This window comes from Sciurus carolinensis, chromosome 2 (genome assembly GCF_902686445.1).
Source record: "Sciurus carolinensis chromosome 2, mSciCar1.2, whole genome shotgun sequence".
Taxonomy (NCBI): domain Eukaryota; kingdom Metazoa; phylum Chordata; class Mammalia; order Rodentia; family Sciuridae; genus Sciurus; species Sciurus carolinensis.
The window spans coordinates 58,297,701-58,322,378 of NC_062214.1; the positions used below are offsets into that span (position 1 = coordinate 58,297,701).

The following is a 24,678-nucleotide window of genomic DNA, read 5'->3' on the forward strand; positions in this document are numbered from 1 at the left end:
CCAGAAGGAAAGATGCATAACCCTTTGACTGTAGCTACAAATTAGTGGCCTGTAGTCTTTTGGCCAGGCCCTGTTGTCCATGCTTATACACAGTGAACAGGCTTCAGGGTTGCTATAGCAACCAACTCACCTTTCCGTCTTACCCCATCTCCTTCAAAAGTGAATTACCTGCCTAGCCCCTAAAGGCACTGGAGAGCAAAACCATCTTTATGAAGATATTTGTCTTCTAAACAGGAAAGCCTAAAAACCTTCCAAACTCAAAGGATTGAATTTCTCCTGGGAAATTTGGGCCCTGATGACAACTGTTGGGGAGAAATACTTGGCATCCCAGATTACTACACCTGCAAGAAGCCCACTACTCTGCCCCTCTTATTTGGCAAAATAAAGAAGTTGCCATTGCTGTTATTTTTTTCCCCATATCTGGGAGTTGCATCATTCCCTTTGAAGTGATGATCCTGTCAAGAACAGGTCCTACAGCAGAGGCATGGACTGGAGACCATGAGTCACACTCCAGGAATGAGACATATAAATTAGTGTAGACCTCTAATCCCATCTTCCCTGCCTTACTGGTTCTGATCCATGGGCAGAACCCCTCAGCCTTCTGCCACCTGTCTTTCTTAAGTACTCCTACATGACCAGGGGTTCCACAAAATTCAAGTACCCTTGAAAATATTGCTTCACACTTCCATCACTGTCTTTATCTGAAAAACAAAACTAATTATACTCCTGTCTTATGGGGTCAATGAGAAAATTAAATGAAAAATACATAGAAGTATACAAAATAGCTCAATGCTTAACTCATAATAAGCACTCTCAATACCTGTTGCCTGTTGCTTACTATTACCATGATCAGCACCATCTACTTATTATTCCCACCTGCCCTCCACCATTATGCACAACAAAGTGCCAACTGCTCCAGATATGTTCCTTTGACAGCAACATGCAAGAACCGGAACTTCGGTGTCCCATAGCTGTTGATTTGAATTTTGGGGCCTAACATTTACTAGCTGTGTGACCTTGATTAAATTACTTAGTGTTATAGTTTGAATAGCTACCCTCTGAAGCTCAAGTGCTGCCAATGTGACAGAATTAACAGGTGGGGCCTTCAAGAGGTGATGAGGCCAAAAAGGCTCCTGCTGGTGAATAGAATGGAGGTGTTTATAAAAGAGGCTGCCCACAGTATTCTGCTCACTTACCCTTTTGCCTTCTGCCATGTGAGGACAGAGTGAGAAGACCTCACCAGATGCCTTGATCTTGGACTTCCAAGCCTCCAAAACTGTGAGAAATTAAATTTCTGTTCTTTATAAATTACCCAGTCTCAGGTATTCTGTTACATCACAGAATGGACTAAATCATTGACCATTCTAAACTGTATTTCCATCATTATAAATACTAGAACTATGTAAAAAAGATAATCAAAGCACTTGCCTTATGAGTCCATCATAAGGATCCAATACAGAGCAGAGTACCTGGCATAAACTACATGCTCAATAAATGATAACTCCCTTTCCTGGAAGGATGACATCCAAATCCCACAGATTTTTCACCAGTGGGAATAACCCAAGAATTGTAAAGTGAACTTTACAATCATGGTTTTTGAATTTCCATTGAATATAGTTGACTTCTTACCCCCAAATAACCCCCAGTCACCCACTGCTGCCTAGCTGTCGAAAGACGCCCCCATGCACAGGTGTTGAGGATCACACTACTTTATCACAAGCACCCTTGAAGGCCAAGCTCACATTGTGGACCTTTGTACTTCCCATTTCTGGCAAAATTTGCATGCAAGGTGTCCCATTACCCTAAAGCCTTCTCAGGAGCCTGCTTAATCCTCTAGGATACAGTTGATTGATAACAGTTGTTTAAACTTAACCACCCTTGCTTTTGATAAGACATATTTGCTTAAGAATAAATATGAGGATTTGAGGTCCTCTGTCATTCCTGAGGACAGAAATCATCTTCAATTACATAGCGTACTGTGACAATACTATCCTAGGAAATTTTCACCAGAGGAAATTAAACAGCTTCATCATTTGTTCAGGAACTCCCTAAAAATTCATTTGTCTGAACGACTGACAATTCAACTTGTCATTTTTTGGAATAGGAGCCCCCTTCTCAAGCAGAAGACCACTCATCCAGGCTCACCAAATTCCTGTTTACCCTCCAAGGTTTGCTTCTAATCCTTCTCCCTCACATGTTCACCAATCCTGAGCAGTTCTATCACAAAAATGTGCCTTATCTGGATCAGGATTTCACACCAAAGGAGTCACTTTGAACCACAGCACCCAAACCCTGTGACTAGCACCCTAGAACTCCCTAGAAAACTCCCTTGAGTTTGAAGACTCAAGACAAGGGTCCCTCACTCACCTTTGCAACAAATGATTCTGGTGATCTTCTCAAGGAACCAGTTTAGAAGATCTTTCTGGACAAAGTAGCCTTTTACCAAGGCTCCAAATCATATTACTAGAACAAGCAGCTGATAACTTCACCATTGTAATGCCAATTACAAGTGTGAATGTTTAATGAGTGAGTGTTGCCTATGTGTTCAGCACTAGGCTATACGGTTTTACATGGCTCATCTCATTTGTCTCTTGGAAGTGCTTTGAGATAAGCATTATTTTTCTCCTTTTTCAAATGAAAATGCAAAGACCTAGAGAAGTTAAATAGCATAAGTCCACAGAGATTATAAATGGCATCTCTAGGATTCAAACGGAATCCCCCACCTAACTTTGAAACTGACACCCCATATTATCACAAAAGCCCTTGATTCAGGTTAGCATAGTTTACAATTTTTGGTATCCAGATGCAGACACAATTTAACTTTTTTTTTTTTTATTCATTGTACACAAATGGGGTACAACTTTCATTTCCCTGGTTGTACACAAAGTAGAGTCACACTGTTTGTCTCTTAACATCCAGTCAGTGACTCTGTGAAGACAGCATAGAGTCAGGTCCAGAATATGAATGCAGTGCCTTTGAGGAGAGATGAAATCAGCCCTCACCCTCTGCCTCCTCAAGCAGTTGCAGAAGATGGGGGTGGGGTGCACACAAAGGAAGAGCAGCAAGAGAGGTACTAAAACATCCTAATGCCTTTGGTAATGAAAATTACACTTGATTATCATTAGCTCAAATAAGAATAATAATATTGAACTACTTTACAGGTATTCCTTTCCCTTCCTAAAGTAGATGCATTTCCGTAAACTTGGTTGTAAAGCAAATGTTGGTTTCAAGCAAATCTTGTTTTCCCACTGACTGCCTTTATAAAATTAAAGACAGTTTTCCTAAACTGCAGAAATAGTGGCTCGGATGGATAAGAAACTATGCAACATAGCATGATTTTAAATCTAGACTCATCTACTTCTTAAAATAATAAATCAACTCCATCTTATAACTGCCCACAGATATATTCCCCAACCAGAGAAATTTCTCCACACTAAGGGAAGCATCAAAATTCACATCTTCCTTTCCCTCCCTATACCTCTGCCCCTATCTAGTGTGTGCACACTGTCCAGTAAAAACCTGCTACACTTTTTAAGAGGAAGACTACAAGTCTCAAACCCCCTCCAATGCACTTTCTACAGTTTGTATGCTGAGTCAGTTTTTTATCATGTTTTATCAATTCTTTTTTTTAATATTTGCAAATCATATATTTGAAAAAGAACATGTATCTAGAATCCAGAAAGAACTTTCAAATCCCACCTGTAAAAAAATAAATGACCCAACTAGAAATGAAATTATACAGCATATAACCTTTTGAAAGTATCTTCATTCACTCAGTGTAACTCCCTTAAGATTTATCCAAGTTATTTCCTGTGGCAGTAGTCATGCATGTTCCACGGAGAGGATGTACCATAGCTTATTTGGCCATTCATTCACTGAAGGACATTTAGGTTATTTGCAGTTTGGGACTATTAGATAAAAAGTTCTTCTAAACATTCACATATGGTTTTTGGTATGGCATTTTCACATCTCTACCAAAGAGTGTATTTCCTGGGTCACATGTTAAGCATAAGTTGAGCTTTGTAGGAATTTGTCACATTCTTTACCAGGATGGCTATGACATTTTACATTTGTGCCAGTAAATATAAATGATTCAATTTCTCACATCATTGTCAAGTGTGGGTATTATCATTCTTATCTATTTTGGGCATTCTGATAGGAATGCATTTAATATATTATTGTTTTAATTTGTCCTTCCTTAGTACCTAATGTGTTGAGTACCTTTTCATATGCTTGTCAACTGTGTATGTTCTTCAGTGAAAAGTCTGCTCATACTTTATCAATTCTAAAGCATCTTTTTTCACATTTTCTTCCAAATTTAATGTGATCACCAATCACCACCAAGGTAATGTTTCCATTGCAGTTAGCAGCATATACTTCACTCTTACTGGCATGAAATAATTGGTGTACCTTACAATCAAGGAAATATGATTGGTCAAGGTTCAAGAAAATATGATTGATTTTTACAGTATTGCTACATTGAAAATTCTCTAAAATGAGTTGATTCCAGGTAAGAGGTGTCACTTGGAAGGGTTACTCTGCATATGCAAATGAACAGATAGGGCTTTGTTCTGAGAGCCAGACTCTACTGCTGCTAACAGACAGTAAGTTACAAGCTAAAACTGTGCTCACGCAACCAAACCCAAGGTGCCACCATCAATCCATTCAACAAACATTTATTTAGCATCTATGGTATGCCATTGTGTGACAGGCACTGCTGTAGGGACTGAAACGAAAGAAACAAGGTCTCAGTTCTTATGGGACTCACTGCAAAGCTGTTGGGGGGATGCAGATACCAAATAGGCACACAAGCAAAGAAAAACAATGGTAATTTCAGACAGTGGGAAGTAAGAATAAAAGTGATGCTCGAGTGACTAGATGGTGCAGCTACTCTAGACTGGGTGGTCAAGCAAGGCCCTTTGAGGGTAGAGCATTTGAACTGAGACCTGAGTGATAGGAAGGATTCAGAATGCAGAGATCTGGAGATAGAACATTCTTGCCACCTCAAGGGCAAAGCAAGTGGAAATGCCAGAATTTGACAAGTGCAAATAACAACAACAAAAAGAATGTTGGGGAGCTAAAGCCAGCTGATGAAAGTGAGGGGAGAGCAACAGAAGATTACTTGAAAGGTGTGCACAGTCAGGACCTGGGTCCCCACCATGCTGAGATCCACCACAGAGGTTTGTGCAAATGTGGAAAAATACATCAGACCAGATTTTCTAACTGGTGTCTCTGCAAAAAAGACCTTAGGAATGATCAATTTTTGCATGGAAATTTGTGTAAGAGTTTTTCTATCCAGGGTTTTATTTTGGTAGGCTCTCAGGTGAACTCACAGGAACCCAAGAAAAGCTACTATACTTTCTGGGTTCATATAAAAGATCTGCCTGGTTTCACTCTGCTGCTTCCACCATCAAGTCATCAGAAGATGACACTCAAAGAAGAAAGGAAGGATTTATACCAGGGAGGAGAAAAACAGACTTCCCCATCTGCCTTTCTCTACCATTGATATGTCTGCCATGGTGCTGCCTTCTTGGGCCAGAAAGCAGACAAGCAGTATGGACGGCAGGAAAACAAATCTGCATGATTGCAAAAGTGCATCTGAATTAGCTCATACTGCACTCTTTCAGGCCCTGAGTGCGTGAGGAGGAGGCAAAGCACCTCTGCACCCCAGACTCACTGCCCTGGGCTCTGAGTCATCCCAGAGCTTATCACAGTGAAATCCAGGAACTTGAACCTCACCCTGGCTCCTTGTAACTTGGCTCCTATCATTGTTTTGCATTTTGTTTTTTGTTTTTATAGGACTGGACATTGAACCCAGGGGTGCTCTACTACTGAGCTATATCTCCATCCCTTTTTATTTTATTTTATTTTTTATCTTGAGACAGTCTTGCTAAATTGCCCAGGCTGGCCTTGAACTTGTGATCCCTCTACTTCAGCCTCCCCCACATAGCTGGGATTATAGCATGCAGCACAGCACCCAGCTGGACTCCTTGATGTTTCCCTCCTCCCCCCATTACCTAGACTGTGCTAGCAATGGCCTCCTCCTGGGCCCCTGTCTCCATACTCTCCTCCCCTGTCAATGTATCTCACCAAAGCACAAACCCAAAAACTTCAACCCTACTCAAAATAACAAAATGTCTCCAAAGAAATCAGGAAGGGGCTGGGGTCAAGAGGGGTCTGATGTTCTCTGTCTCATCATATATGGGAGGGGTTTGCTACACTGTGTGTCTCTGGGTTAGGGGGAGGGATTAAGGAGGGGCTGAGTGGGTTTTTGGCCCCCACTACTGTCACCAGAGCAGCTTCACTGTCATCCATTTATATGTTGTAACTCTGCAAAGGATCTCATTCTAAATTTTTTTTAAAAAATCAATTTTATTTATTTAAAAAGAAAAGGTTTGAAACCCTCTGGAGTGAAATGAGGGACTGGATTTTCATTCCTGTATACCAAGTGCATATCCCATGCTCCTGGGTCAGGCAGTCAACCTCTGAGCCTCAAAGTCCCTTCTACAGAATAGTTTTCTCAACCTCCCACCACTGGTGTTTGGGGCTAGATGCTGTTTGTGGTGGTGGGCTATCCTGAGCATTATAGGATGTTCGCTGGTCTTTACAGCATATGCCTGGAGCAACCCTGATATATATATAACAGCCAAAAATGTCCACAGACCTTGCTAAGTGTTCCCTTTGGGGCAAAATTACTCATGCTGAGAACCACTAATATAGAATAAATATTTACCTGTCTTCCAGGACTATGGTGGAAATTAAATGAGATAATATATGAAAAGGTGCTCTACAACCTGCTATTTTTAGAAGTCTGTAGGAAGCACCTGATGTACATCTTGACATAAATAATTGTCCAGTCAATCCAGAATGTAATGGGAAGCCACTGTGTACTTTCAGGGCCATGAGATGTTTATCTTTGTGTCTATCTCTTTAAATCTTTGTGATACTTTATCTTTGTCAATCCATAGTCAGTCATCAATTATGCCAGGTTGATACAAGTTCTAAACTCTAAACGTTTACAACTCAACAGGCCAGATGTTAACCCCTCATTCCCTAGAATAAAAAAAATGAATACATGTGGATCAACTGAATAGGACTGAGTCTGCATGCATTCACTTATTTATTTATTCCTTTGTTCATTCGGATAACTTGCTCTGAGTGCTCACTATATAAAACACATTAGAGTTAATGGTTTAGGAAATAAGGATTAATGGGACAGAGTCCCAGGGCTGAGGCTCACAGTCTAAAATAGGGTCAGCAAACTGCCCACTGCCTGTTTTCATAAAGTTTATGGGAACATGGCCACAGCCACTCCTTTATGTATTGTCAATAGCTGCTTTTGCCCTCTAAGGGCAGAGTGGAATAGTAACAGAAATTGTATGGTCCACAAACACTAAAGTATTTACTATTTGACCTTTTCACAGAAAACACTCTGAGAGGGAAGACAGACCCTGAGAACAACCAGGTGTCATTCACCACACCAGGTAGGTCTAAGGGGACTGATTTAAACTTTGATAGGCTTTACACCCTCATATTATCAGCTCCTAAATTTTCCAGGATTTTCTGAGTGGTGGCAATAATCAAGTAAGGGTTGATCTCCATAGATCAACACAACTCTCCCGCTCTGTGTATGTCAGCTTCTTGAGATGCTATTGATTATCTTTGGAGGGGACCACTTGGTCCTTGGCCACAACTTGACCCCACACCATCTCATGAGAGGCTGCAAAGTGACTGCTGTGCTACAGTGTTGTCCACCATGCCTTGGCCTATGAGAGAAGGGATCTAAGCTAATAGCAAACCTTCATGCATGACTCTGAACCTCCTTGGACACTTTGGACCTGCTATAAAAGGAACACCAAACTGATAGGCATGTAACCAGGCCAGAGCAAAAGCCTTTGAGGGAGACATGGATCCTAACAGGCTTGAAAGAAAGCATCCTGCATGGGTAAAAAAATCCACCATTGGTTACAACTTCATGACAACAATATGCTTACTGTTAAGCAGGAAAAACTCAACACCACCACCCACAGCTCTGTTAACCTCAGTGTGGGCTCCTCTGGACACCTTGATCACTTTGGAAACGTGCTTCACCATCCTATTCTTATCACCAACCAGCCTGTATGTTCCCAGCTGGAATCTGACCCTCCTTGTATGAGTAAGTTCAGTTCGACTGTTTAATTGGGCCCATTAGTCCCCAGAGACCCAAAATTGCTCAACTAGTACATGAGGATGAACACAACATTCTGGATATTTCTCTGGGCCAACCTTGACTTGCTCTTTCGTAGCAATGCTATATAGTAAAACACAGCATACTTTTCAAGCCCCCCAAAGGAGGTGTCAACCTATCTTTAAATTGTAATCCTAAACAACAGACCATGCTCTAAAAGGATCCCTTGAGAATATTCATTTCAGAAATTTTCAAACTTGATTTCTTCCAGTCTCTTAGGAGCTTCCGTAGAAGTTTCTCAGTGTCTGTCAAGAACTAGAGAAAGGGGAAGGTGGCTGGGGAAAGGAAAAGCTGTCATTAATCGGGGTCTTCTGCCTCTCTTCCTATTGTATCCACTTCCTATATGTGTCATTTCCACATAGGATTCCATCTTTGTAAAAAAGAAAGTTCTGCTATTAAAGAATTCTCAAGCTTCTCATATAGTGTAAACCTCCCATTCATGGCAAGCCAAACTGATGTCAAGTGCAATGGCAAAGTTCTAAAGTCATATAGTCAACCAGTGCTGAACCCAGAGCCCAGGTTTACTAATTCCATGTGGAGGGTGGAATAATCTGTGAAACAGGAAGATTTTCTGCTCTGGAGTTAATCACAAATGAGTTCAAACTTCAGGCCTCTGCTTACTATTCGTGGAATCTCAGCAAGTCATTAGCCTCCCCTAACATCTTCCTGGTATGTAAAATGGGGATAATAACACAATTACCACATAAATGGGGATAATGAAAATTCAATGAAATACTGTGTGAAAAGTGCCTGGCAAGTGCTGATGCTTCATAATTAATAGTTATACTCATTATCCATGGCAGGTACCCTAGTAAACAGTAATTTTCTTCCCATTCCCCACCCTCCTTCCTACCTCTCTGAGGGCAGGTAGTAGCAGTTCATGAAAATACCATCAAATGGGATGAGGGATGCCCAGAGGTTGGATAGGCAGAAGGGCATTGTCCTTAAGTTATAAGACTAAGCAAGAAGAGAACAGGCTGTCACAGAGTAAGAAGAAGATGGGAAAACTTAATTTTACAATTTTGCTGCTATTAACCAAAAGTGGCCCTCACAAAGCTGCTCTGGATGGTCCCAGCCCTCTGTGAATCCTGCTCAATCATGCTAACATCACTGGAAATTCGGCAAATCCTATCAGTTGTTCTAACACTGGGCTCTACTCACCCTGCCTCCTCCCAGTTCCCTTAAATGATGGCTAAGCAAATGCCTCTGAGACCATCTTCAGCTAATTTCCTTCAAGACATGCAAGCTGCTAACTCTGGGAAGCACAGATAGTGTGAAATAGCAAATATGGCCAAAATTAGATTAAAATAACCTCCTGATAAACAAATTACTCACCGAAAATAAATATTGGACTAGCCTGACCAAGATATCTAAAAGAAGAGCACCACCATATGGCAGGAAGAGGAACTACATGTACTGCTGTCTGCAGCTCAGCCTGGATTAGCCCATCCCATGTACTGGGTCAGAGGGGGAAGGGAAGAGGGCAACCCAGGATAGGTTGCATCTTTTTAGCTTAAACTTTTAAAAATCTCTCATGCAGTTATGCAAGAGACATAAATATTTGGCAGAGAGAACTGAACTTTGAGCCAAGGGGAAAAAAAAAAAAAAAAAGGAATGCTCCAAGTTGAATGTGGCATGACATAATAGGAGTCTGTAATCCTTCCCGTTCCTGCTCCCTCCTGTCTCTCACCCCATCATTCATCATCCTTGCCTGATGCTTAACCTCATAGCAGACACTGGCCCTTCAGACAGCCATGCTGGTGTTTGGGCATCTATCTCTGGATTCCATTCAAATGTTATATGGAGTGGTCCATATAATGCTCTTTTCTAACCTAAACGACAGATAATTCCTTCCAAAATAATCCTGCTAATGCTTAGAAAGTATTTACTTAGCTTCCTTTCACTGTTTGGTCATATCTTCTTTGGGTTAAATAAATTTAGCCTCATTAATCTCTTCTTCGTACAGCACAGGGCTGAGCTACCAAGGATCTGGAGACAAGCAGGTAAGCTCTGCAGCCTACTGACAGTGTGAATTACTTAAGCTTTCCGAACTTCAGTTCCCCCACCTATAAAATGGGGATTAGAATGCCTCCTTGATGGGCTAAATGTATATGCAGTGCCTGACATACTAAGAACTCGATAAATGGTAGATATTTGTGTTGTCATTTCAAACCAACAGCGTGATGTATGTAGCTTGCTATGCTGCATTCATACAAAGTCGATCACGGCAGTCCAGCACAGTGTGACAAATGCAAAACTCTATCAATATTATTTGAAACAAATTTTTGACTCATCACTGAAATATATTGCATGCTTCTCCAGAAGTTATAGTGGGAAGAAGAGACATCAGGTCTATAATCACACCACAGTTTGATTCTTTCCGGGGATGGCAATGAGACTGGCCTCTTTGCTAAGACTCAGTGAAAGTAAATGTAGGCTTAAGTCAGGAAACTGAAATCCTTCCTTAGTTAACATTAATGGATTAGCAGCTCCTCTGGGAACAGCCCAATGTGAGGGATGGGGATATTGTAGGAATTTCAGCCCTTGTGGAGCTATAACCAGTAAGAAAAGTATGCACACATACATATATGCAAAACATGTGATCATTGATTACAGTATGGTTACTTCTTTGAAATATAAATGCCAGGTTCTGTGTGAAGATTTAGTAGGAAATCAACACTGGGCAGAGCTGGGGTTAGGTGGTGCTCAGAGAAATCTAACAAGTTATTTGTGCTGAGACCTAAGAGCCTGTGTTTACTGGGTATGCAACATTCAAAGTCTCAGAACTCTGAGTGGGTCACTTCCTCTCTCTGCTTCTCAGTTTCCTGGTATGAAAATAAGGATAGGCAGGAAAGATCAATAGCTTCCAGGGTTCCCAGGAGCCCTGTGTTTCTGTGATTGTGTCTCACGGGCCACTGAGAGGAGCTAATGAGAACAGGATGGACATGGCTCCAAGTCCTCTACTCAAAAAATGCACAAGTTAATTCCACAATGTGGACATATTTCAAAATTATCATATACCAAAGATGTGTTCATTTTTATTTACCAGTTAAACAATAAATAAGAATTTAAAAAACAAAACATGTTTGAATGCCACTATAGTAGGAAACCTCAAAGTATTTTGCTGCTCTGATGGTCCAGCTCCTGGTCCTCATCCAGAAACTAAAGAAGGAAACATACCACGTGGACAGAATCCTGGGGGCACCATGCTTACCAAAACAGGTCAAAGCCTCTGAAGGTGGGTGGACAGGTCTGAAGCTATATGGAATCACGGAATGAACATGCAGGTGCAAAGAAGGTGGCATTGATCCACTGGTGCTTGTCTATAGTCACAAGAGCAAAGGAGTCACAGTGCCAGCCATCTTTAAACATAGGGTCATTCTAAGAACTTCGTGGAGTACCCAGAATTCCTATAAAGACCTGACTTTGATGCATTTCAAAAATGGCCCTTTTTTTGGCATTTTGTAGTATAGTAACCATTTGAGCACCACATCCTGTAGTCTCTACATTGACAATTACCAGGCCACAGCAGATGACCATGGAGAACATGAGGCTGTGTGCTTGTAATCAGATCTCGGTGCTTAGAAGGTCCTTGCTTCTTATACACCACAGCAGCACCACTGCCACTGTCCCTGAGAGCCAGCCAGACACAGCATTAACTAGGAAGATCTGTGAGAAGTCTCATCTTCCTGCCAAATCTCCCATTAGCTCTCCTGCATCCGTCCCTCCCTCCCTCCTTTCTTCACCTTCCTTGCTTTGCTAACTCGCTTTCCTTTCTCCATCCCCCTCCCCATGCTCTTACTTCTGCAAACTTCCAGACTCCTCTAAACGCTAATTCTTTAGTTAGAGTGTGGTCTGAATTAGACTACTCATTTCCTTATTAAGATTTAAGCCCTGAACCAGAAAGTGTTTTCTTGTTGCAAGACAATGACCTTTAAATCTGGGCAGCAAGGTCAAAGCCAAGACATTATTTGAAGATTCATCCCTGGAGTCAGTACCAATCAGGCATGATCCCATTGCCGCATCTCTTTCAAGTGCCATTTCCAGGGCCGCAATTTTTCAAAAATGCATTTATGCTTAATGCTTGTGGAAGGAAAGCTAGGAAGCAAAAAGAAAGAGGGAGAGGTGGAGGGAGCCATAAAGAAGAGGATTAGCGGGAAAGAGAGAGGTCACAATAGAGACAGAATGAAGGAAGACAGCAAGAGAGACAGAAACAAAAACGTGTTGCTTTGATTTACTAAAGAAAAAAAATTCCCTGCAATAGAAGTAGTACGATTTCTTAATCAAGGATTTATTCAATTTTTTGTAATAAAAAACTCAGTGGTTTTGGACAGAATAAAGCACAAAGGGGCAAAGTTTTCAATATAGGAAAATTTAATGTAGAAATTGTGCCTGTGTGAGTAAAGAGGAACTGATCAGAGGAAAGGCACAGGATCAGACCACTCTAATCCAAAACACAGATACAAAATGGACTCTCCAATGAGCAATGATTTTTTAATTTGTAGAGCCCCAAATTGCTGAAACAATTGGAAAAGGGGTTTAGGACATCCAAGCTATTTTTGCCTACTAATGCCCAGAAAAGAGATGAAACACATCTTTTGGTTCATTTCTCTCTGCCTACCATCCAACTAACCTACCCTGGCTTTTTCATTAATTGATAGGAGAGAGAGCAGAAGCAAAATAATAGGCAAAATAATAATGTAAGCAGAGGCTTTGTTTTCCTTTCTTTTTGTTGTTTCTGTGGACAGATGGACTCCATGTCTCCCAGATTCCTCAGTTTTCCTTTTTCTATTACTAGTAGGAATTGGCTCCAGCCAGACACGACTTGATAGGATCTTGGTGAACTCAGATTCCCAATCCTACCTTAGCATTTATAACACTGACTTCTCCCAGGCTAAATACTTTGTGCTAGCTTTATTTAGACTGGTGAATATTCTACGTTTGTGAGGCAGAGATCTACTATAATAGACAGCTTTTTTAATTATTTTGTGTTTGTTCTAATAGGTTATACATGACAGTAGAATGCATTTTGACACATTGTACACAAATGGAGCATAACTTCTCATTCCTCTGACTGTACATGGTGCTGAGTCACACCAGAAGTGTAATCATATAAGTATACAGGGTAATAATGTCTGTTTCATTCTTCTATCCTTCCCATTCCCACCACCCAACCCCTCCCCTCACTCCCCTCTGCATAATCCAAAGTTCCTTCATTCTTCCCTACCCCGACCCCACTGTGGATCAGCATCTGCTTTGGTTTTTTGAAATTGACTTATTTCACTTAGCATAATATTCTCTAGTTCCATTCATTTACCAGCAAATGCCATAATTTCATTCTTCTTTAAGACTGAGTAATATTCCATTGTGTGTATGCACCACATTTTCTTTACCCATTCATCTGTTTGTAGGGCATCTAGGTTGGTTCCATTGTTTAGCTACAGTGAATTGAGCTGCTATAAACATTGAGGTAGCTGCATCACTGTAGTATGCTGATTTTAAGTCCTTTGGGTATAAACCAAGGAGTGGGATAGCTGGCTTTTATATTAACTGACAAACAAATATAAAGGCCAAAAATTAAGTTAAAAGAAGTGTGCCTTTAGGAACTAAAGATTCACATAAATATTCCCAGATATCAGTGCCAGATGGTGAGGTTTGGAATTTTAGACAGAAGGTGACTTCCTGCATTTAAGTTCAACTGACATGAACTCACTCTGGAATCCAAATTGAAAGACATTCCATGCCAGGTCTTAACTATACATAACATGTAGACATGAAAATCCATGGCACTTGTGCTCTGCAGCAACCCCAGTCTACTGGAGTTGTACTATGTATACCCAGACCCTCCATGCCACCCACTATTTTGAATAGGCCAGTAGAACCAAGAGGATAACTCTCCAGTATGCTATTACTGCTCCTCTGGAAATCCATGACAGATGGCAATGCAAACGCAGCCTTCCTTCCTCGTGAGCTCAAATATAATCTCAGAATTCTCCCTGCATGCTGGAGTTGCCACTTGGAATGGAACCTATCTGCCATCCTTGTTCTTAGACCCTCGAAATCCTCAACAGTGTGTCCTGCTCCCAAGTAATTTGTGAATGTTTGTAATAATTTTCTGCTTTTGGTGTTCTTACTTCTTATGAACCTATATGAATTATGCCAATGCTGAGAAACTTAAGACTAATTAGGCAAGAAGGACATTAAGAAAGTACATAGGGAGGGATCCTTTAGCACTTTGAGTAGGCTTCAGCTCACATATGTATGCCTGAATGTACTTCTCGAAAGAAAGCAATTCTGACTCCCAGTAGGGTTGGGAGATGGTTGGTAGTGTCTGAAGATAATTTTATTTGTTACATCTGGAGGTGATACTGGTTCCTGGTAGGCAGAGACCAAGGATGTTGCTAAATATCTCAAAATGCACAGATCAGACCTTAACAGCAAAGAATTATCCAGTCCAAAATGCCAATGGTACCAAGCTAAGAAACTCTGATATGAATTTAGACTGGGTATTTAGTGGGAGAACAAATGTTAGCCAGGCTCTGATCCAACTCTCTCATGTTATAAATAACCCAAGACCCAGACAAAGGTCTGTATGAACAGCTCAGTAGAATTAGCAAATGACTATACATCCTTGCAGTTTGACACTAAAACTTGTTTTATGTGTGAAGGACAGCAGGCTATCAGTTCTGGAACAGTCTATTTGTGTAGGTAAATAGAGATCAAAACTACAAGTGTTAAGATCATGGGTTGTAGGCCTGCATTGTTGGGTTCAGGTATAGCTGGGCGATGCTGCCTTGTTTGTATGTGTAAATATCATGAATCGTTCATTTATTTAAAATTATAGTCAGTGAATATTGGCTTTGAGCTCCTTATTGTGCTGGTACAAATAAAACAAGGATCAATAAAGATGACTCTCTCAAAAGATTGTGGTCTTTTGGAGAAACGGACAACCACAACTTCAATACAGCATAATCAATGCTGAGATGGGAACAACTATGCGAGCTCAGAGGAGGTGCATCAAGCCCAGCCCGCTAATCAGGGAAGGCTTTTTTCAAAGGAAATGATATCTGGGTCTAACTCCGGAGGGAGAGAAGTTAGAAACTTTAAAGGCTCACTGAGCATGACCAGCGTGTTGGAAACTTGGCTAAACAGTCTCAGTCTAGTCAGTCCATATTTGCACTGGCTCTTGTTTTCTCCTAAGCCAAGGCATCATTTCCTGCATCAATATATCAAGTGGCATGTATTATTTTCAGATTTTTATACACTGTAGATAAATTTTATATCAGGACATCCAACTCTAAACCTGAAGAGGTGAAGAAAGTGTGTGTAGAAGTTAAACTGGCTTCACTCATCTCTCAGGCCTCCCTTCTCATGAGACATGAAGTCTTCCATGGCCAAGGCTGGGCTGGAAGGACTCAGCAGAAAGATACTTTGCCAGGTGTGGTACTCCTGGGCTGGCCATACTCATTTTCTTTACATCCTGCTATTTAACACTCCCTCACCTTGCTGCATCAAACACCAGGCATTAACATTGAGAGTGACAGCAAACAGGTACATGATGAGACTCAAGTACATCTATAAGAATGGGATCCTAATAGAATTAGATTCCATGCTTATATAATTATATCCAAATGGATTCTCATGTATAACTAAAAAGAACCAATTAACAAAGATGTTAAACCCAAAGATGAACAGTCTCCTCCTCAGATCTCACAGGTACCACTTTTCCATCCCCTCCTATATCAAGGGCAGCATGACCTCCCACTCTGTACTCCTCTACCTGCTCTGCCTACCTCCACTCTACCCACAGGTCATAAAACTGGTCATATCTGTGTATCATATGAAATACCAACAAACTAAATCAATTCAATCTTCAATTTTTTTCTTCAGCCTGTAAATGCAAGTGTTATGCTTTGGATCTGAAAGTGTCCTCCAAAGAACTCATGTGTTAGGAAATGTAGCAATGTTCAGAGGTAAAAAGACTGAATTATGAGAACTGAAATCTCATCATCCACTTGATGGGTTAATAATTTTAATGCACTACTGGGTGGTTACCTGAAGACAGGTGGGTGTGACTGGAGGAAGTTGGTCACTGGTGGCGTGCGCTTGGGGGTTATATTGTGTCTCTGGTTCCTCTTCCCTGCCCTGTTCTCCTTAGCAGCCCGGAGTTTAGCAGCTTTACTCTGCCAGGCACTTTCACCCTGATGTTGTTCCTAATCTCAGGCCTGAAGTAGTGGAGTTAACTGACCATGGACTGAACCTCTGAAATTGTGAACCCCAAATAAGCTTTTCCTCCTCTAAGTTGTTCTTGTCTGGCATTTTGGTCACAGTGATGCAAACCAGACTAACATAGGAAGCATCATGTGATTCAGTTCTTTCTCTGTGCTTACAGTGATAGAGCTGTATGGTTGGGAGGCAGAGGGTGTTTTCATTTTTATTTATAAGTTTTATTAAAGTTCACCTATTACCCACAAGCCTCAGGCTCCCTACAGGGAAACAAATATCACAATTGATACAGCTGGTTTCCAAGATGCCAAATTAAAACAGATGAAGAAATGAGGTGGGGGGGGATCAAAACATTGAGTTAAGTCTTCTTCACTCCCAAGTGCATCATGCCTTCTATTACACTTCACATAGGAAATTGACTCCCAGTATAATTAGGCCAGGGACCTAGGCATAAAAAAAAATCCTCACAATTATTCAGACCCCCAGAGCTCTTCCTTTGTAATCATTCAAGTAATTGAGAAAAGAGCCAGTTTCTTAATATAGATCTGTTTCCAACATCTACATTGTCCAAGCAGTCCCCACCATCTTACCTGCCCAAACACAGAGTTATAAGCTGAAATGAGAGCAAAACAAAAGATCTGCTACCCACCTGGCCATGACCTATTCTATCATTGAACAATCCTACAGGAAACTGGACTTTATTCCAAAAATCATTAAGGGTTGAAAAACCCCCTAGGAGGATCTGGGGAGTTCCCAGGGTCACAAGAGAACATACAACCTTTAGGGTCAATTGTCTTGGTACATTATGTGTGGACATGTCTACAAGGAGAGGTATTTTCTCTCTCTGAAGTCATGAGCCTGGAAAAGCCATTCAAACCTCTCTTATCCCAAAGACCCCACTCTCTTCCCTTATAGGTCAAAAATGAGCCATTGGGACCAAAGAGTTCTTTCACTAAAATCAGAAGGGAGAGAAATAACCACTCTTCAAAAGGAATGCTTACTGGATTTCAGCAATGCTGCCAAAACTTCAGTGGCTGCCCTGGGGGAAAAGAAAGAAAAGAAAAGCGAAAAGTCAATGTTCAGTGGTTTCTTTTTGTCAGCCCATGGATCCCAGATAGCCAGAGTGTTCATTGCTGCCACCTAACGGGCCCATTATTAACCAGGCAGCAGGTATTCGACTGATTGCACCGCTGACCATTAAAGAGGCATAAGTGTAGAAATTGCACAGAGTGAAGTCTCCATCTTGCAAATGGGTCTCAGAGGTCTCTACTGCTGAAAATCTCTTCCTCTCCCCCTCTTGTCTGCCACCTTCCACCGACTTCCCAGCACAGCATGCCTTGTTTGGGTTTTTTGTTTTGTTTTGTTTTTTGTTGCTCATACCAGCCAGAGTTCCTGTCAGTTTCCTGATTTGTACCTAGAAATATGTGGGGACTCTGGAGGATAGGTTGGGAGAGAGCGGGCTAGGAGGCTTAGTGAATGCAGCAGTGCAGTCACACTTCTCGAAACACTCATATCCCTGGGGACACACAAGAAGGCATCTACACATTGGAAGGAGAAGCTGTTTCCTTACGATGCAAAATGGTTATGTGGGAGATTTTCCTCTAAATGCATTGCTTTCCTCCATGGAGGAATCACAATCTTTGTAGTGAAAAGAGGCAAAAGGGAGTGAAATACCTTTTGGCCCACATCTTGGTGATCCTTCAATTTGTCCCTAAGTCTGGGAAGGACACACAAAGACCTACTGCTATGGTGTGAAATTATCCCTGGAAAGTTCAAGTGTTGGAAACCTGATTCCCAAATTCATATGTTAATCGTATTTTGAAGAGGTTCTTTGGGAGGTAATTAAGATTAGATGAGGTCATGAGGGATGGGACCCCCAGGATGGCATTAGTGTCTTTACAAGAAGAGAAAGAGAGACCTGAGCTGGCACACCTACAGCAGCTTGCCATGGGATACCCTCCACCATGTTATGATGCAGTGAGAAGGCCTTTACCTGATGCTGGAGAGAAGCAGGGGCCATGCTCTTAGACTTTCTAGCCTCCAGAATCACGAACCAACGTAAGTATAAAATATAAAGTAGAAAGTTCTATACTTTATAACTTACTCAGTCTCAGTTATTTTGTAGTAGCAACAGAAAATAGACTAAAACACCTACCCAGAGGGCAGAGAAAACTTCACTCACTTTGAGGGCGATATAGTATGATTTTAGGAAGGAGAATTCTGTTTGCTGTATGGCCCTAGTAATTTATCTTTAAGGACTATTAGATAATGCTCTATTCCCACCTCCAAGGATTGGGAAAACAAAACAAGGGAACTAGATTGCCTTTCCACATTTACACAGACATGTGAGGAGAGTTGGAACCCCAAATCCAGGAATCCCATGCCCACCTTTGCTTCCTCCCCTCTTGCTATTCTCCACAATCTCTCCATGCTCCTTCTCTCACCTCTGTCTAGCCAATGAAAGACAGTTCTTTTTGCAATACGTTATCTAATATTCAACAACAGAGCCAGCAGTAAAAAGAAAATGAATAAATAAAATAAAAAATAGAAATTCAGTACATGAGACACCACTGCTTCCTATAACCTACAAAAGAGTCCTGTAACAGCAAAGACCTCTAACACACAGGCCCCAGTGCAAACCCACAGCAGGCAACAGCTCAGCTGAGTGAGACCAACACAGGGCAACCACAAAAAAGGTAAGGTCAGTTCCCATTGAGGGATCGCTTCATTTATTGTCTGTAACCAAGTTTTCCTCTGATCAACTTTTGCTCTTGCATCCCCACTCCTACAACCCCATAGAGATATGGCAATAAGAAATTGTTCCATTGAGCTGCAAACCTAAAATAGTGTGAAAAATTCAGGTGCTGCAGTACATAGGGCCTAACTTGAGCTGGGGCAAAAAGAAAAGTAGTATTTTGGGAAAGAGGAGAGCAGCCAAATTAATTTCACCCAAAAGGGTTGGCAGAGAAGAATGAAAGTATGAAAACAGTAAAGGAATGAGGATATTCCAAGCAAGGCACCTAGCCCAGCCTGGGATCACTGGCTGGGTCTATAAGGTTAGTAACCTGACAGTTCTGGTTTGCATAGCACTTGCATCTTGGAGAGTTCACAGATGAGGTGATGATCCACAAGACAATAGGCTCATGAGGGACAGACATGTGGGGGAGGGGTAGGCAGCAGGCAATTAGGAGGATGGGAAGTGATAAGGGCTCAAACCTAGAGAGAGGCAGGAAAGAGAAGGGATGGGTTCAAGGGAGGTTTAGAGCCTCCATACTCAAGGTATGGATCTCTAACCAGCAGCCTCACATTTCCTGAGATCCAGATATAAATGCAAAATCTCAAGCCCCCTTCCTGACCTGCTGACTCAGAATCCTTACTGTTTTAGTTATCTTTTTCTTCACTGTGACCAAAAGACATGACAATAATAGAGGAGGAGAAGTTTCTTTGGGGCTCACAGTTGCAGAGGTCTCAGTTCATAGATGACTAACTCCATAGCTCTGGGTCCAAGATAAGGCAGAATGTCAAAGGGTTTGGCAGAGGAAAGCAATCAGGGCATGGCAACAGGAAGAAGAGATAGCTGCACTCACCAGAGACAAAATTTCAACCCCAAAGGCACACCCGCAGAGACCCACCTCCTCTAACCATACCTGCTTATAGTTACCACCCAGTTAAGCCATATTAGTGGATTAATCACTGATTAGGTTAAGGCTCTCATAATCCAATCACTTCACCTCTACACTTTCTTGTGCTGTGTCACACACAAGCTTTTGGGGGCACTTTGTGTAAACCATAACACTCTCACAGATCATCCCTATGCACTTGTAAAAATTAAGAATTGAGAATAATTGGTTTAGAGGATTGTGTCAATGTGTCTTTGGTACTTTTTCATTATTGAAAAGAATTTTCAAGGTAACTCCCGATTTTAACTCTCCAGAGAAAGTACCAAATAACATGTTAATATAACAGTGACTTCATATGACATGGTCAGTATGACATTAGTCAAAAATTGAGGCCAATTCCTGAAAGATCAGAAAATATTTGTTTCTTTACAGCTCATAATTGGGGTATCAATGTTTAAAGTAGCAAAGGACATAGTTTAGGATAATGATGGATATAAGATTTGGGGTCAAAATCTAGTATTCTAAAGAGTTCAGATTCAATTCTGTCAATAATAAGACATCACTTTTTTTAATCAAAATGATATGATGTCAAAGATGGAAAAGTGAGAGGAGGGTTACTAGTAAAGAACTAACAAGACTTGATAAAAGGTCAGTTATGAAGGGCAACAAAAGGGAAGAGTCAGTGATGGTCTGAGATATTTAGACTTATGTCAATGGGAGAATAAGAAAACTACTAACAGACCCAGGAATGAAGCTGTGATGTTTAGAGAAAATAATTTTACTTGGGACATTCCAAATTCAAGATGATGATCACCAACCACATGAAAGTCATATGGAAATGCAAAATGCCACTGGACTCTTAGGAACTTCGAGAGGGCACCCAGACTTGGGAATAGATACTTGTGAATTCCTACAGTGGCAACAATAGTTGTAGCCAAGGAAGTAGGTGATACCTGTGGGAAAATTCAATGGAAAGCAGAATAGAGGGCTGACCCAGGAAAGCATCAGCACCAGGGGTCAGGAAATCTGCAGTTCAGAAAGGAGGAGGAAACTGGCTGTGTTCAGTTTTGGAAATGACAAATCAATAGGTTGTCTAGGCCCAGGGTTTTTAAAAGTGAAAATTGTGACCCAATCATGGGTTGTAAAATCAATTTCGTAGACATGACTAGATCCTATAATAAAATTAAATAAATTGGAATGGAATCAAATATATTACAGTCATCCCATGTTGCAAAGTTTAATTGTGATCTGAGGAACTTTAATGTCATTACACATACATGCATATGTTTGCTTACTTGAGAATGTAAAGAAATTTTTAAACATATTGTTTAGAATGTAGTATCCATATAAGATTTGAGTAAGAACAAGTGTCTGTTTAATTTGAATTGTCAACTTGATTGGATTAAGAAATGCAGTCTGTAAGAAATTAAAAGATAAAAAAGAAGAAACTTTAACACATGGGGACTTACAAGGGGGATGATTTTCTATCAGAATTATAACTAATATAGAGAATGATTTTCTTGATTGATTTTTAAAATAAATTATAGGATTTAAAGACCTGGAGAAAAAAAAGCAACTTCTGGGTGTGTCTATGAGGGCATGTCTAGGAATGATTGGAATGTGGGATAGTGAACTGAAGTGAAGACTCTCCCTAAGCATGGGTATCACTGCCCAATAGGATGCAATAAATGTTGGAAGAATAAGGAGGCAGATGCAGATGCAGGCTCAGCTCTTCTTGAATGGGTTCTTCATTGCTACTTCGACCATCTGAGGATAATGAATTCTTGCTTCTTCACTGTTCCAAAGCAGACTCTGTCAGTGATTCTCCAGGTAGTTTCCAGAAGCCTGGGTCTCAGACTAACAGGGTAGCACTATTGATCTTTCTTGTTCTGGGGTTTCTGAATCTTGGACTGTGCAGTTGCTGGTTCTTCCAGCTCTCTAGCCGCAGATGGCCATTGTGGACTATCCAGCTTCTGGTCAAGTAAGCCAATCTAATAAATCCCCTTTTTATAATCATACTTCCTGTTGATTCTATTCCTCTAGAGAACCCTGACTAATACATTTTGTGAATGTGTCCAAGAGGCTCTTTGTTTTTGGTGAACTCAGTGAATAAGAGTCTGTAGTGCTGGTCCCCCATCTGAGCATTCTGTCTGCTGCTCTCCTTCTCCTCCAGTTTAGCACCAAGAAAGAATAAAGCCCATCAGAAGTCAGGCAACTGCTTTATAAACAAATGGTCAGATCTACAAGGGGCAAAATTTAAGATGATAAAGTTTAAATGAACAAGAAAATATTCAGTAACTTCTACTCCAAGAGACCAAGTCCACTGTGTTGAGCAAATGACTTCAAGTCCCAAACTGTAGTGCCTTTGGGGTGCTATACTCTCTCTTGCCAGATGGACATCTGGCACCGATAGTTTGTGTAGGTCCACTGACTTTAGAGGGGAGTACAGGGAGGGCACTATATTCTTAAAATTTAAGTCAATTCTATCTTCCCACATTGTTTGTACTTCCTAGAGGGCTGAAAAGCAGCAGTATGTTCTCCATCCAATTTTCCCGGTTTCTATCAATGAATGGACCATTTTAGAAATGGTTACAGAACACCTTGCCCCCAAAGAACTATTACAACAGCCAAAGGCAAAGTGGAACAACCTCCATTCTACCCATTTTCACAACTCAGGACAACCCAGTCAAGATTCTAGATGTCAAAGATGACTTAGGCCCTTCTCCTCAGAAAAACCCATGTTTAGACCATTAGCAAATTCCTAAATGCTCTCTTGTCAAGAATTTACAAAAATAAAAAAAGGAGTCACAGAGTTAAAACAATTCAATTTACTTCTTCAATTTGAAGCACATTTCAAGAGCCATTACAAGAGAGTCTTTAATGATTATCACCAACATTTTGGGAATGCCTATAAATGTCAAGCACTGTGCTAAGTGTCATTCATATATATATATATATATATATATATATATATATATATATATACACATACACACACACACACACACACACATGTATATGTATATATATATATGTATGTATATATACATATGTATGTATATATATACAATATATACCATTATTTGATCTTCACAGAAATGGTAGAGGATGAAATTATTAGTTCTGTTTTACAAATGGCTACAAACAAACTTCACAGAAGAAAAATAACCCAACCAAAGTCCAATATGTTATCAAGAGGCATGTTAAGATGCAAGTCCACTTCTGCCTAACTCTAACTCTAATGCTCTGAATTTTTCTCTACTTTTAACATAATGCTAGAAGACAAATAAATATCTCTCAGTGCAATTTCTTTATTTTTCATATAAGGATGGGTCCAGTTCAAGGATAGGTAGCTAGTACAAGGTCAGAGGACCTCACAGGGCCAGTGAAGCAAACTTGTCCCTTTGAGTTCACTGTCTGACTATGAGTTCCATATGGCAATTGGGCATAACTTCTGGGGATTTAGACATTTACTGGTGATCATGGAGATAAGGATGGAGGACTCTATTAGAACCAAGTCACAGAAATATTTGAATGGCAGGGCTGAGTTGCTGAAGTAGGAAGAAAAGGGTCTGAATTGGAAGCTTGGGGCAGTCTCTTTTATTCTTTTGGATTCCAGATTTACTTGATCTCTCTGAATCTGATAGTTCCATTATTTGTAAAGTGGACATAATAAGGTTCAACTGGTTGGGTGGTGCAAAGAGTGAGATAGAGCCAAAATTAAATTATATTAAAAGCTTACCATATTCCCTAAAATGCAACATCAACTCTAACAGCATCACTGGATCATGGAGAGTAGAGTAAGTGGGGAGTAAGGAAGCAAGTGACCTATGAGTTGTCATCTGCCAGTCAGGAGATGTCCCTAGGGAAAATGTATTTCTATCCCTGTATCCATTGGAGAAACAAAATTTCCAGACAGTCTTTTAAGTCAAATATCCTATAACTCAGTTAGCCTGTATTAGTTATCTACTGCTGTGTAATAAGTTACCATAAACTTAGCACTTAAAATGACACCCATTTATTACCTCATAGCTATGTGTGGCAGGACTAGTATGACTTAGGTAGGTCCTCTGCTCAAGGGTCTCACAAGGCCAGTCTTCATCTGAAGGCTCAGCTTCCAAGATCTGCTTCTTGACCCAAACAGGCTCTCAGTCAAATGCATTTCCTCACAGGAGTAGGACTCAGGACTCTGGTTTCTAGTTGCTCATCAGTAAAAACAACTCTCAGATCCTATATGCAACCTGCAGTTCCTAGAAGCTACCTACTATTCCTTGCTTATATGGGCTTCCCCAACATGACTGCTTATTACGTCAACAAGGAGTGTCTCTATGCAACTATGTATGTAAGATGAGTATCACAGAACAGAACATAAACACAAGGTGACATGCCCTCACCTTCATTATTTTCTATTGTTTAGAAAACTCAAAGTTTCATAACTAAAGGCTTAAACACATGGTGAACCACCTTATAGTCAGTCAACCACCAAAATTTCTTGCAATCTTTAAAATTCAGACAGCAGGATCCTAACATTCTTCTCACCAAAGCATTCTGTTCCCCAAAGTGGGGCAACTACTTTCCCAGAGGCTGAGCATGTGTCAGTCAACC

The 24,678-nt window shown here is 40.7% G+C and overlaps 1 protein-coding gene across 1 annotated transcript in view; it reads right to left on the reverse strand.

Moving 5' to 3' along the window:
* Agbl1 (AGBL carboxypeptidase 1) overlaps window positions 1-24,678 on the reverse strand; it is a 726,904-nt gene that overhangs the window by 628,681 nt on the left and 73,545 nt on the right. Inside the window, exon 5 of the mRNA XM_047540786.1 lies at window positions 17,455-17,492. Within this exon, the coding sequence (XP_047396742.1) occupies window positions 17,455-17,492 (38 nt within the window). The remainder of the gene's footprint in view (window positions 1-17,454; window positions 17,493-24,678) is intronic.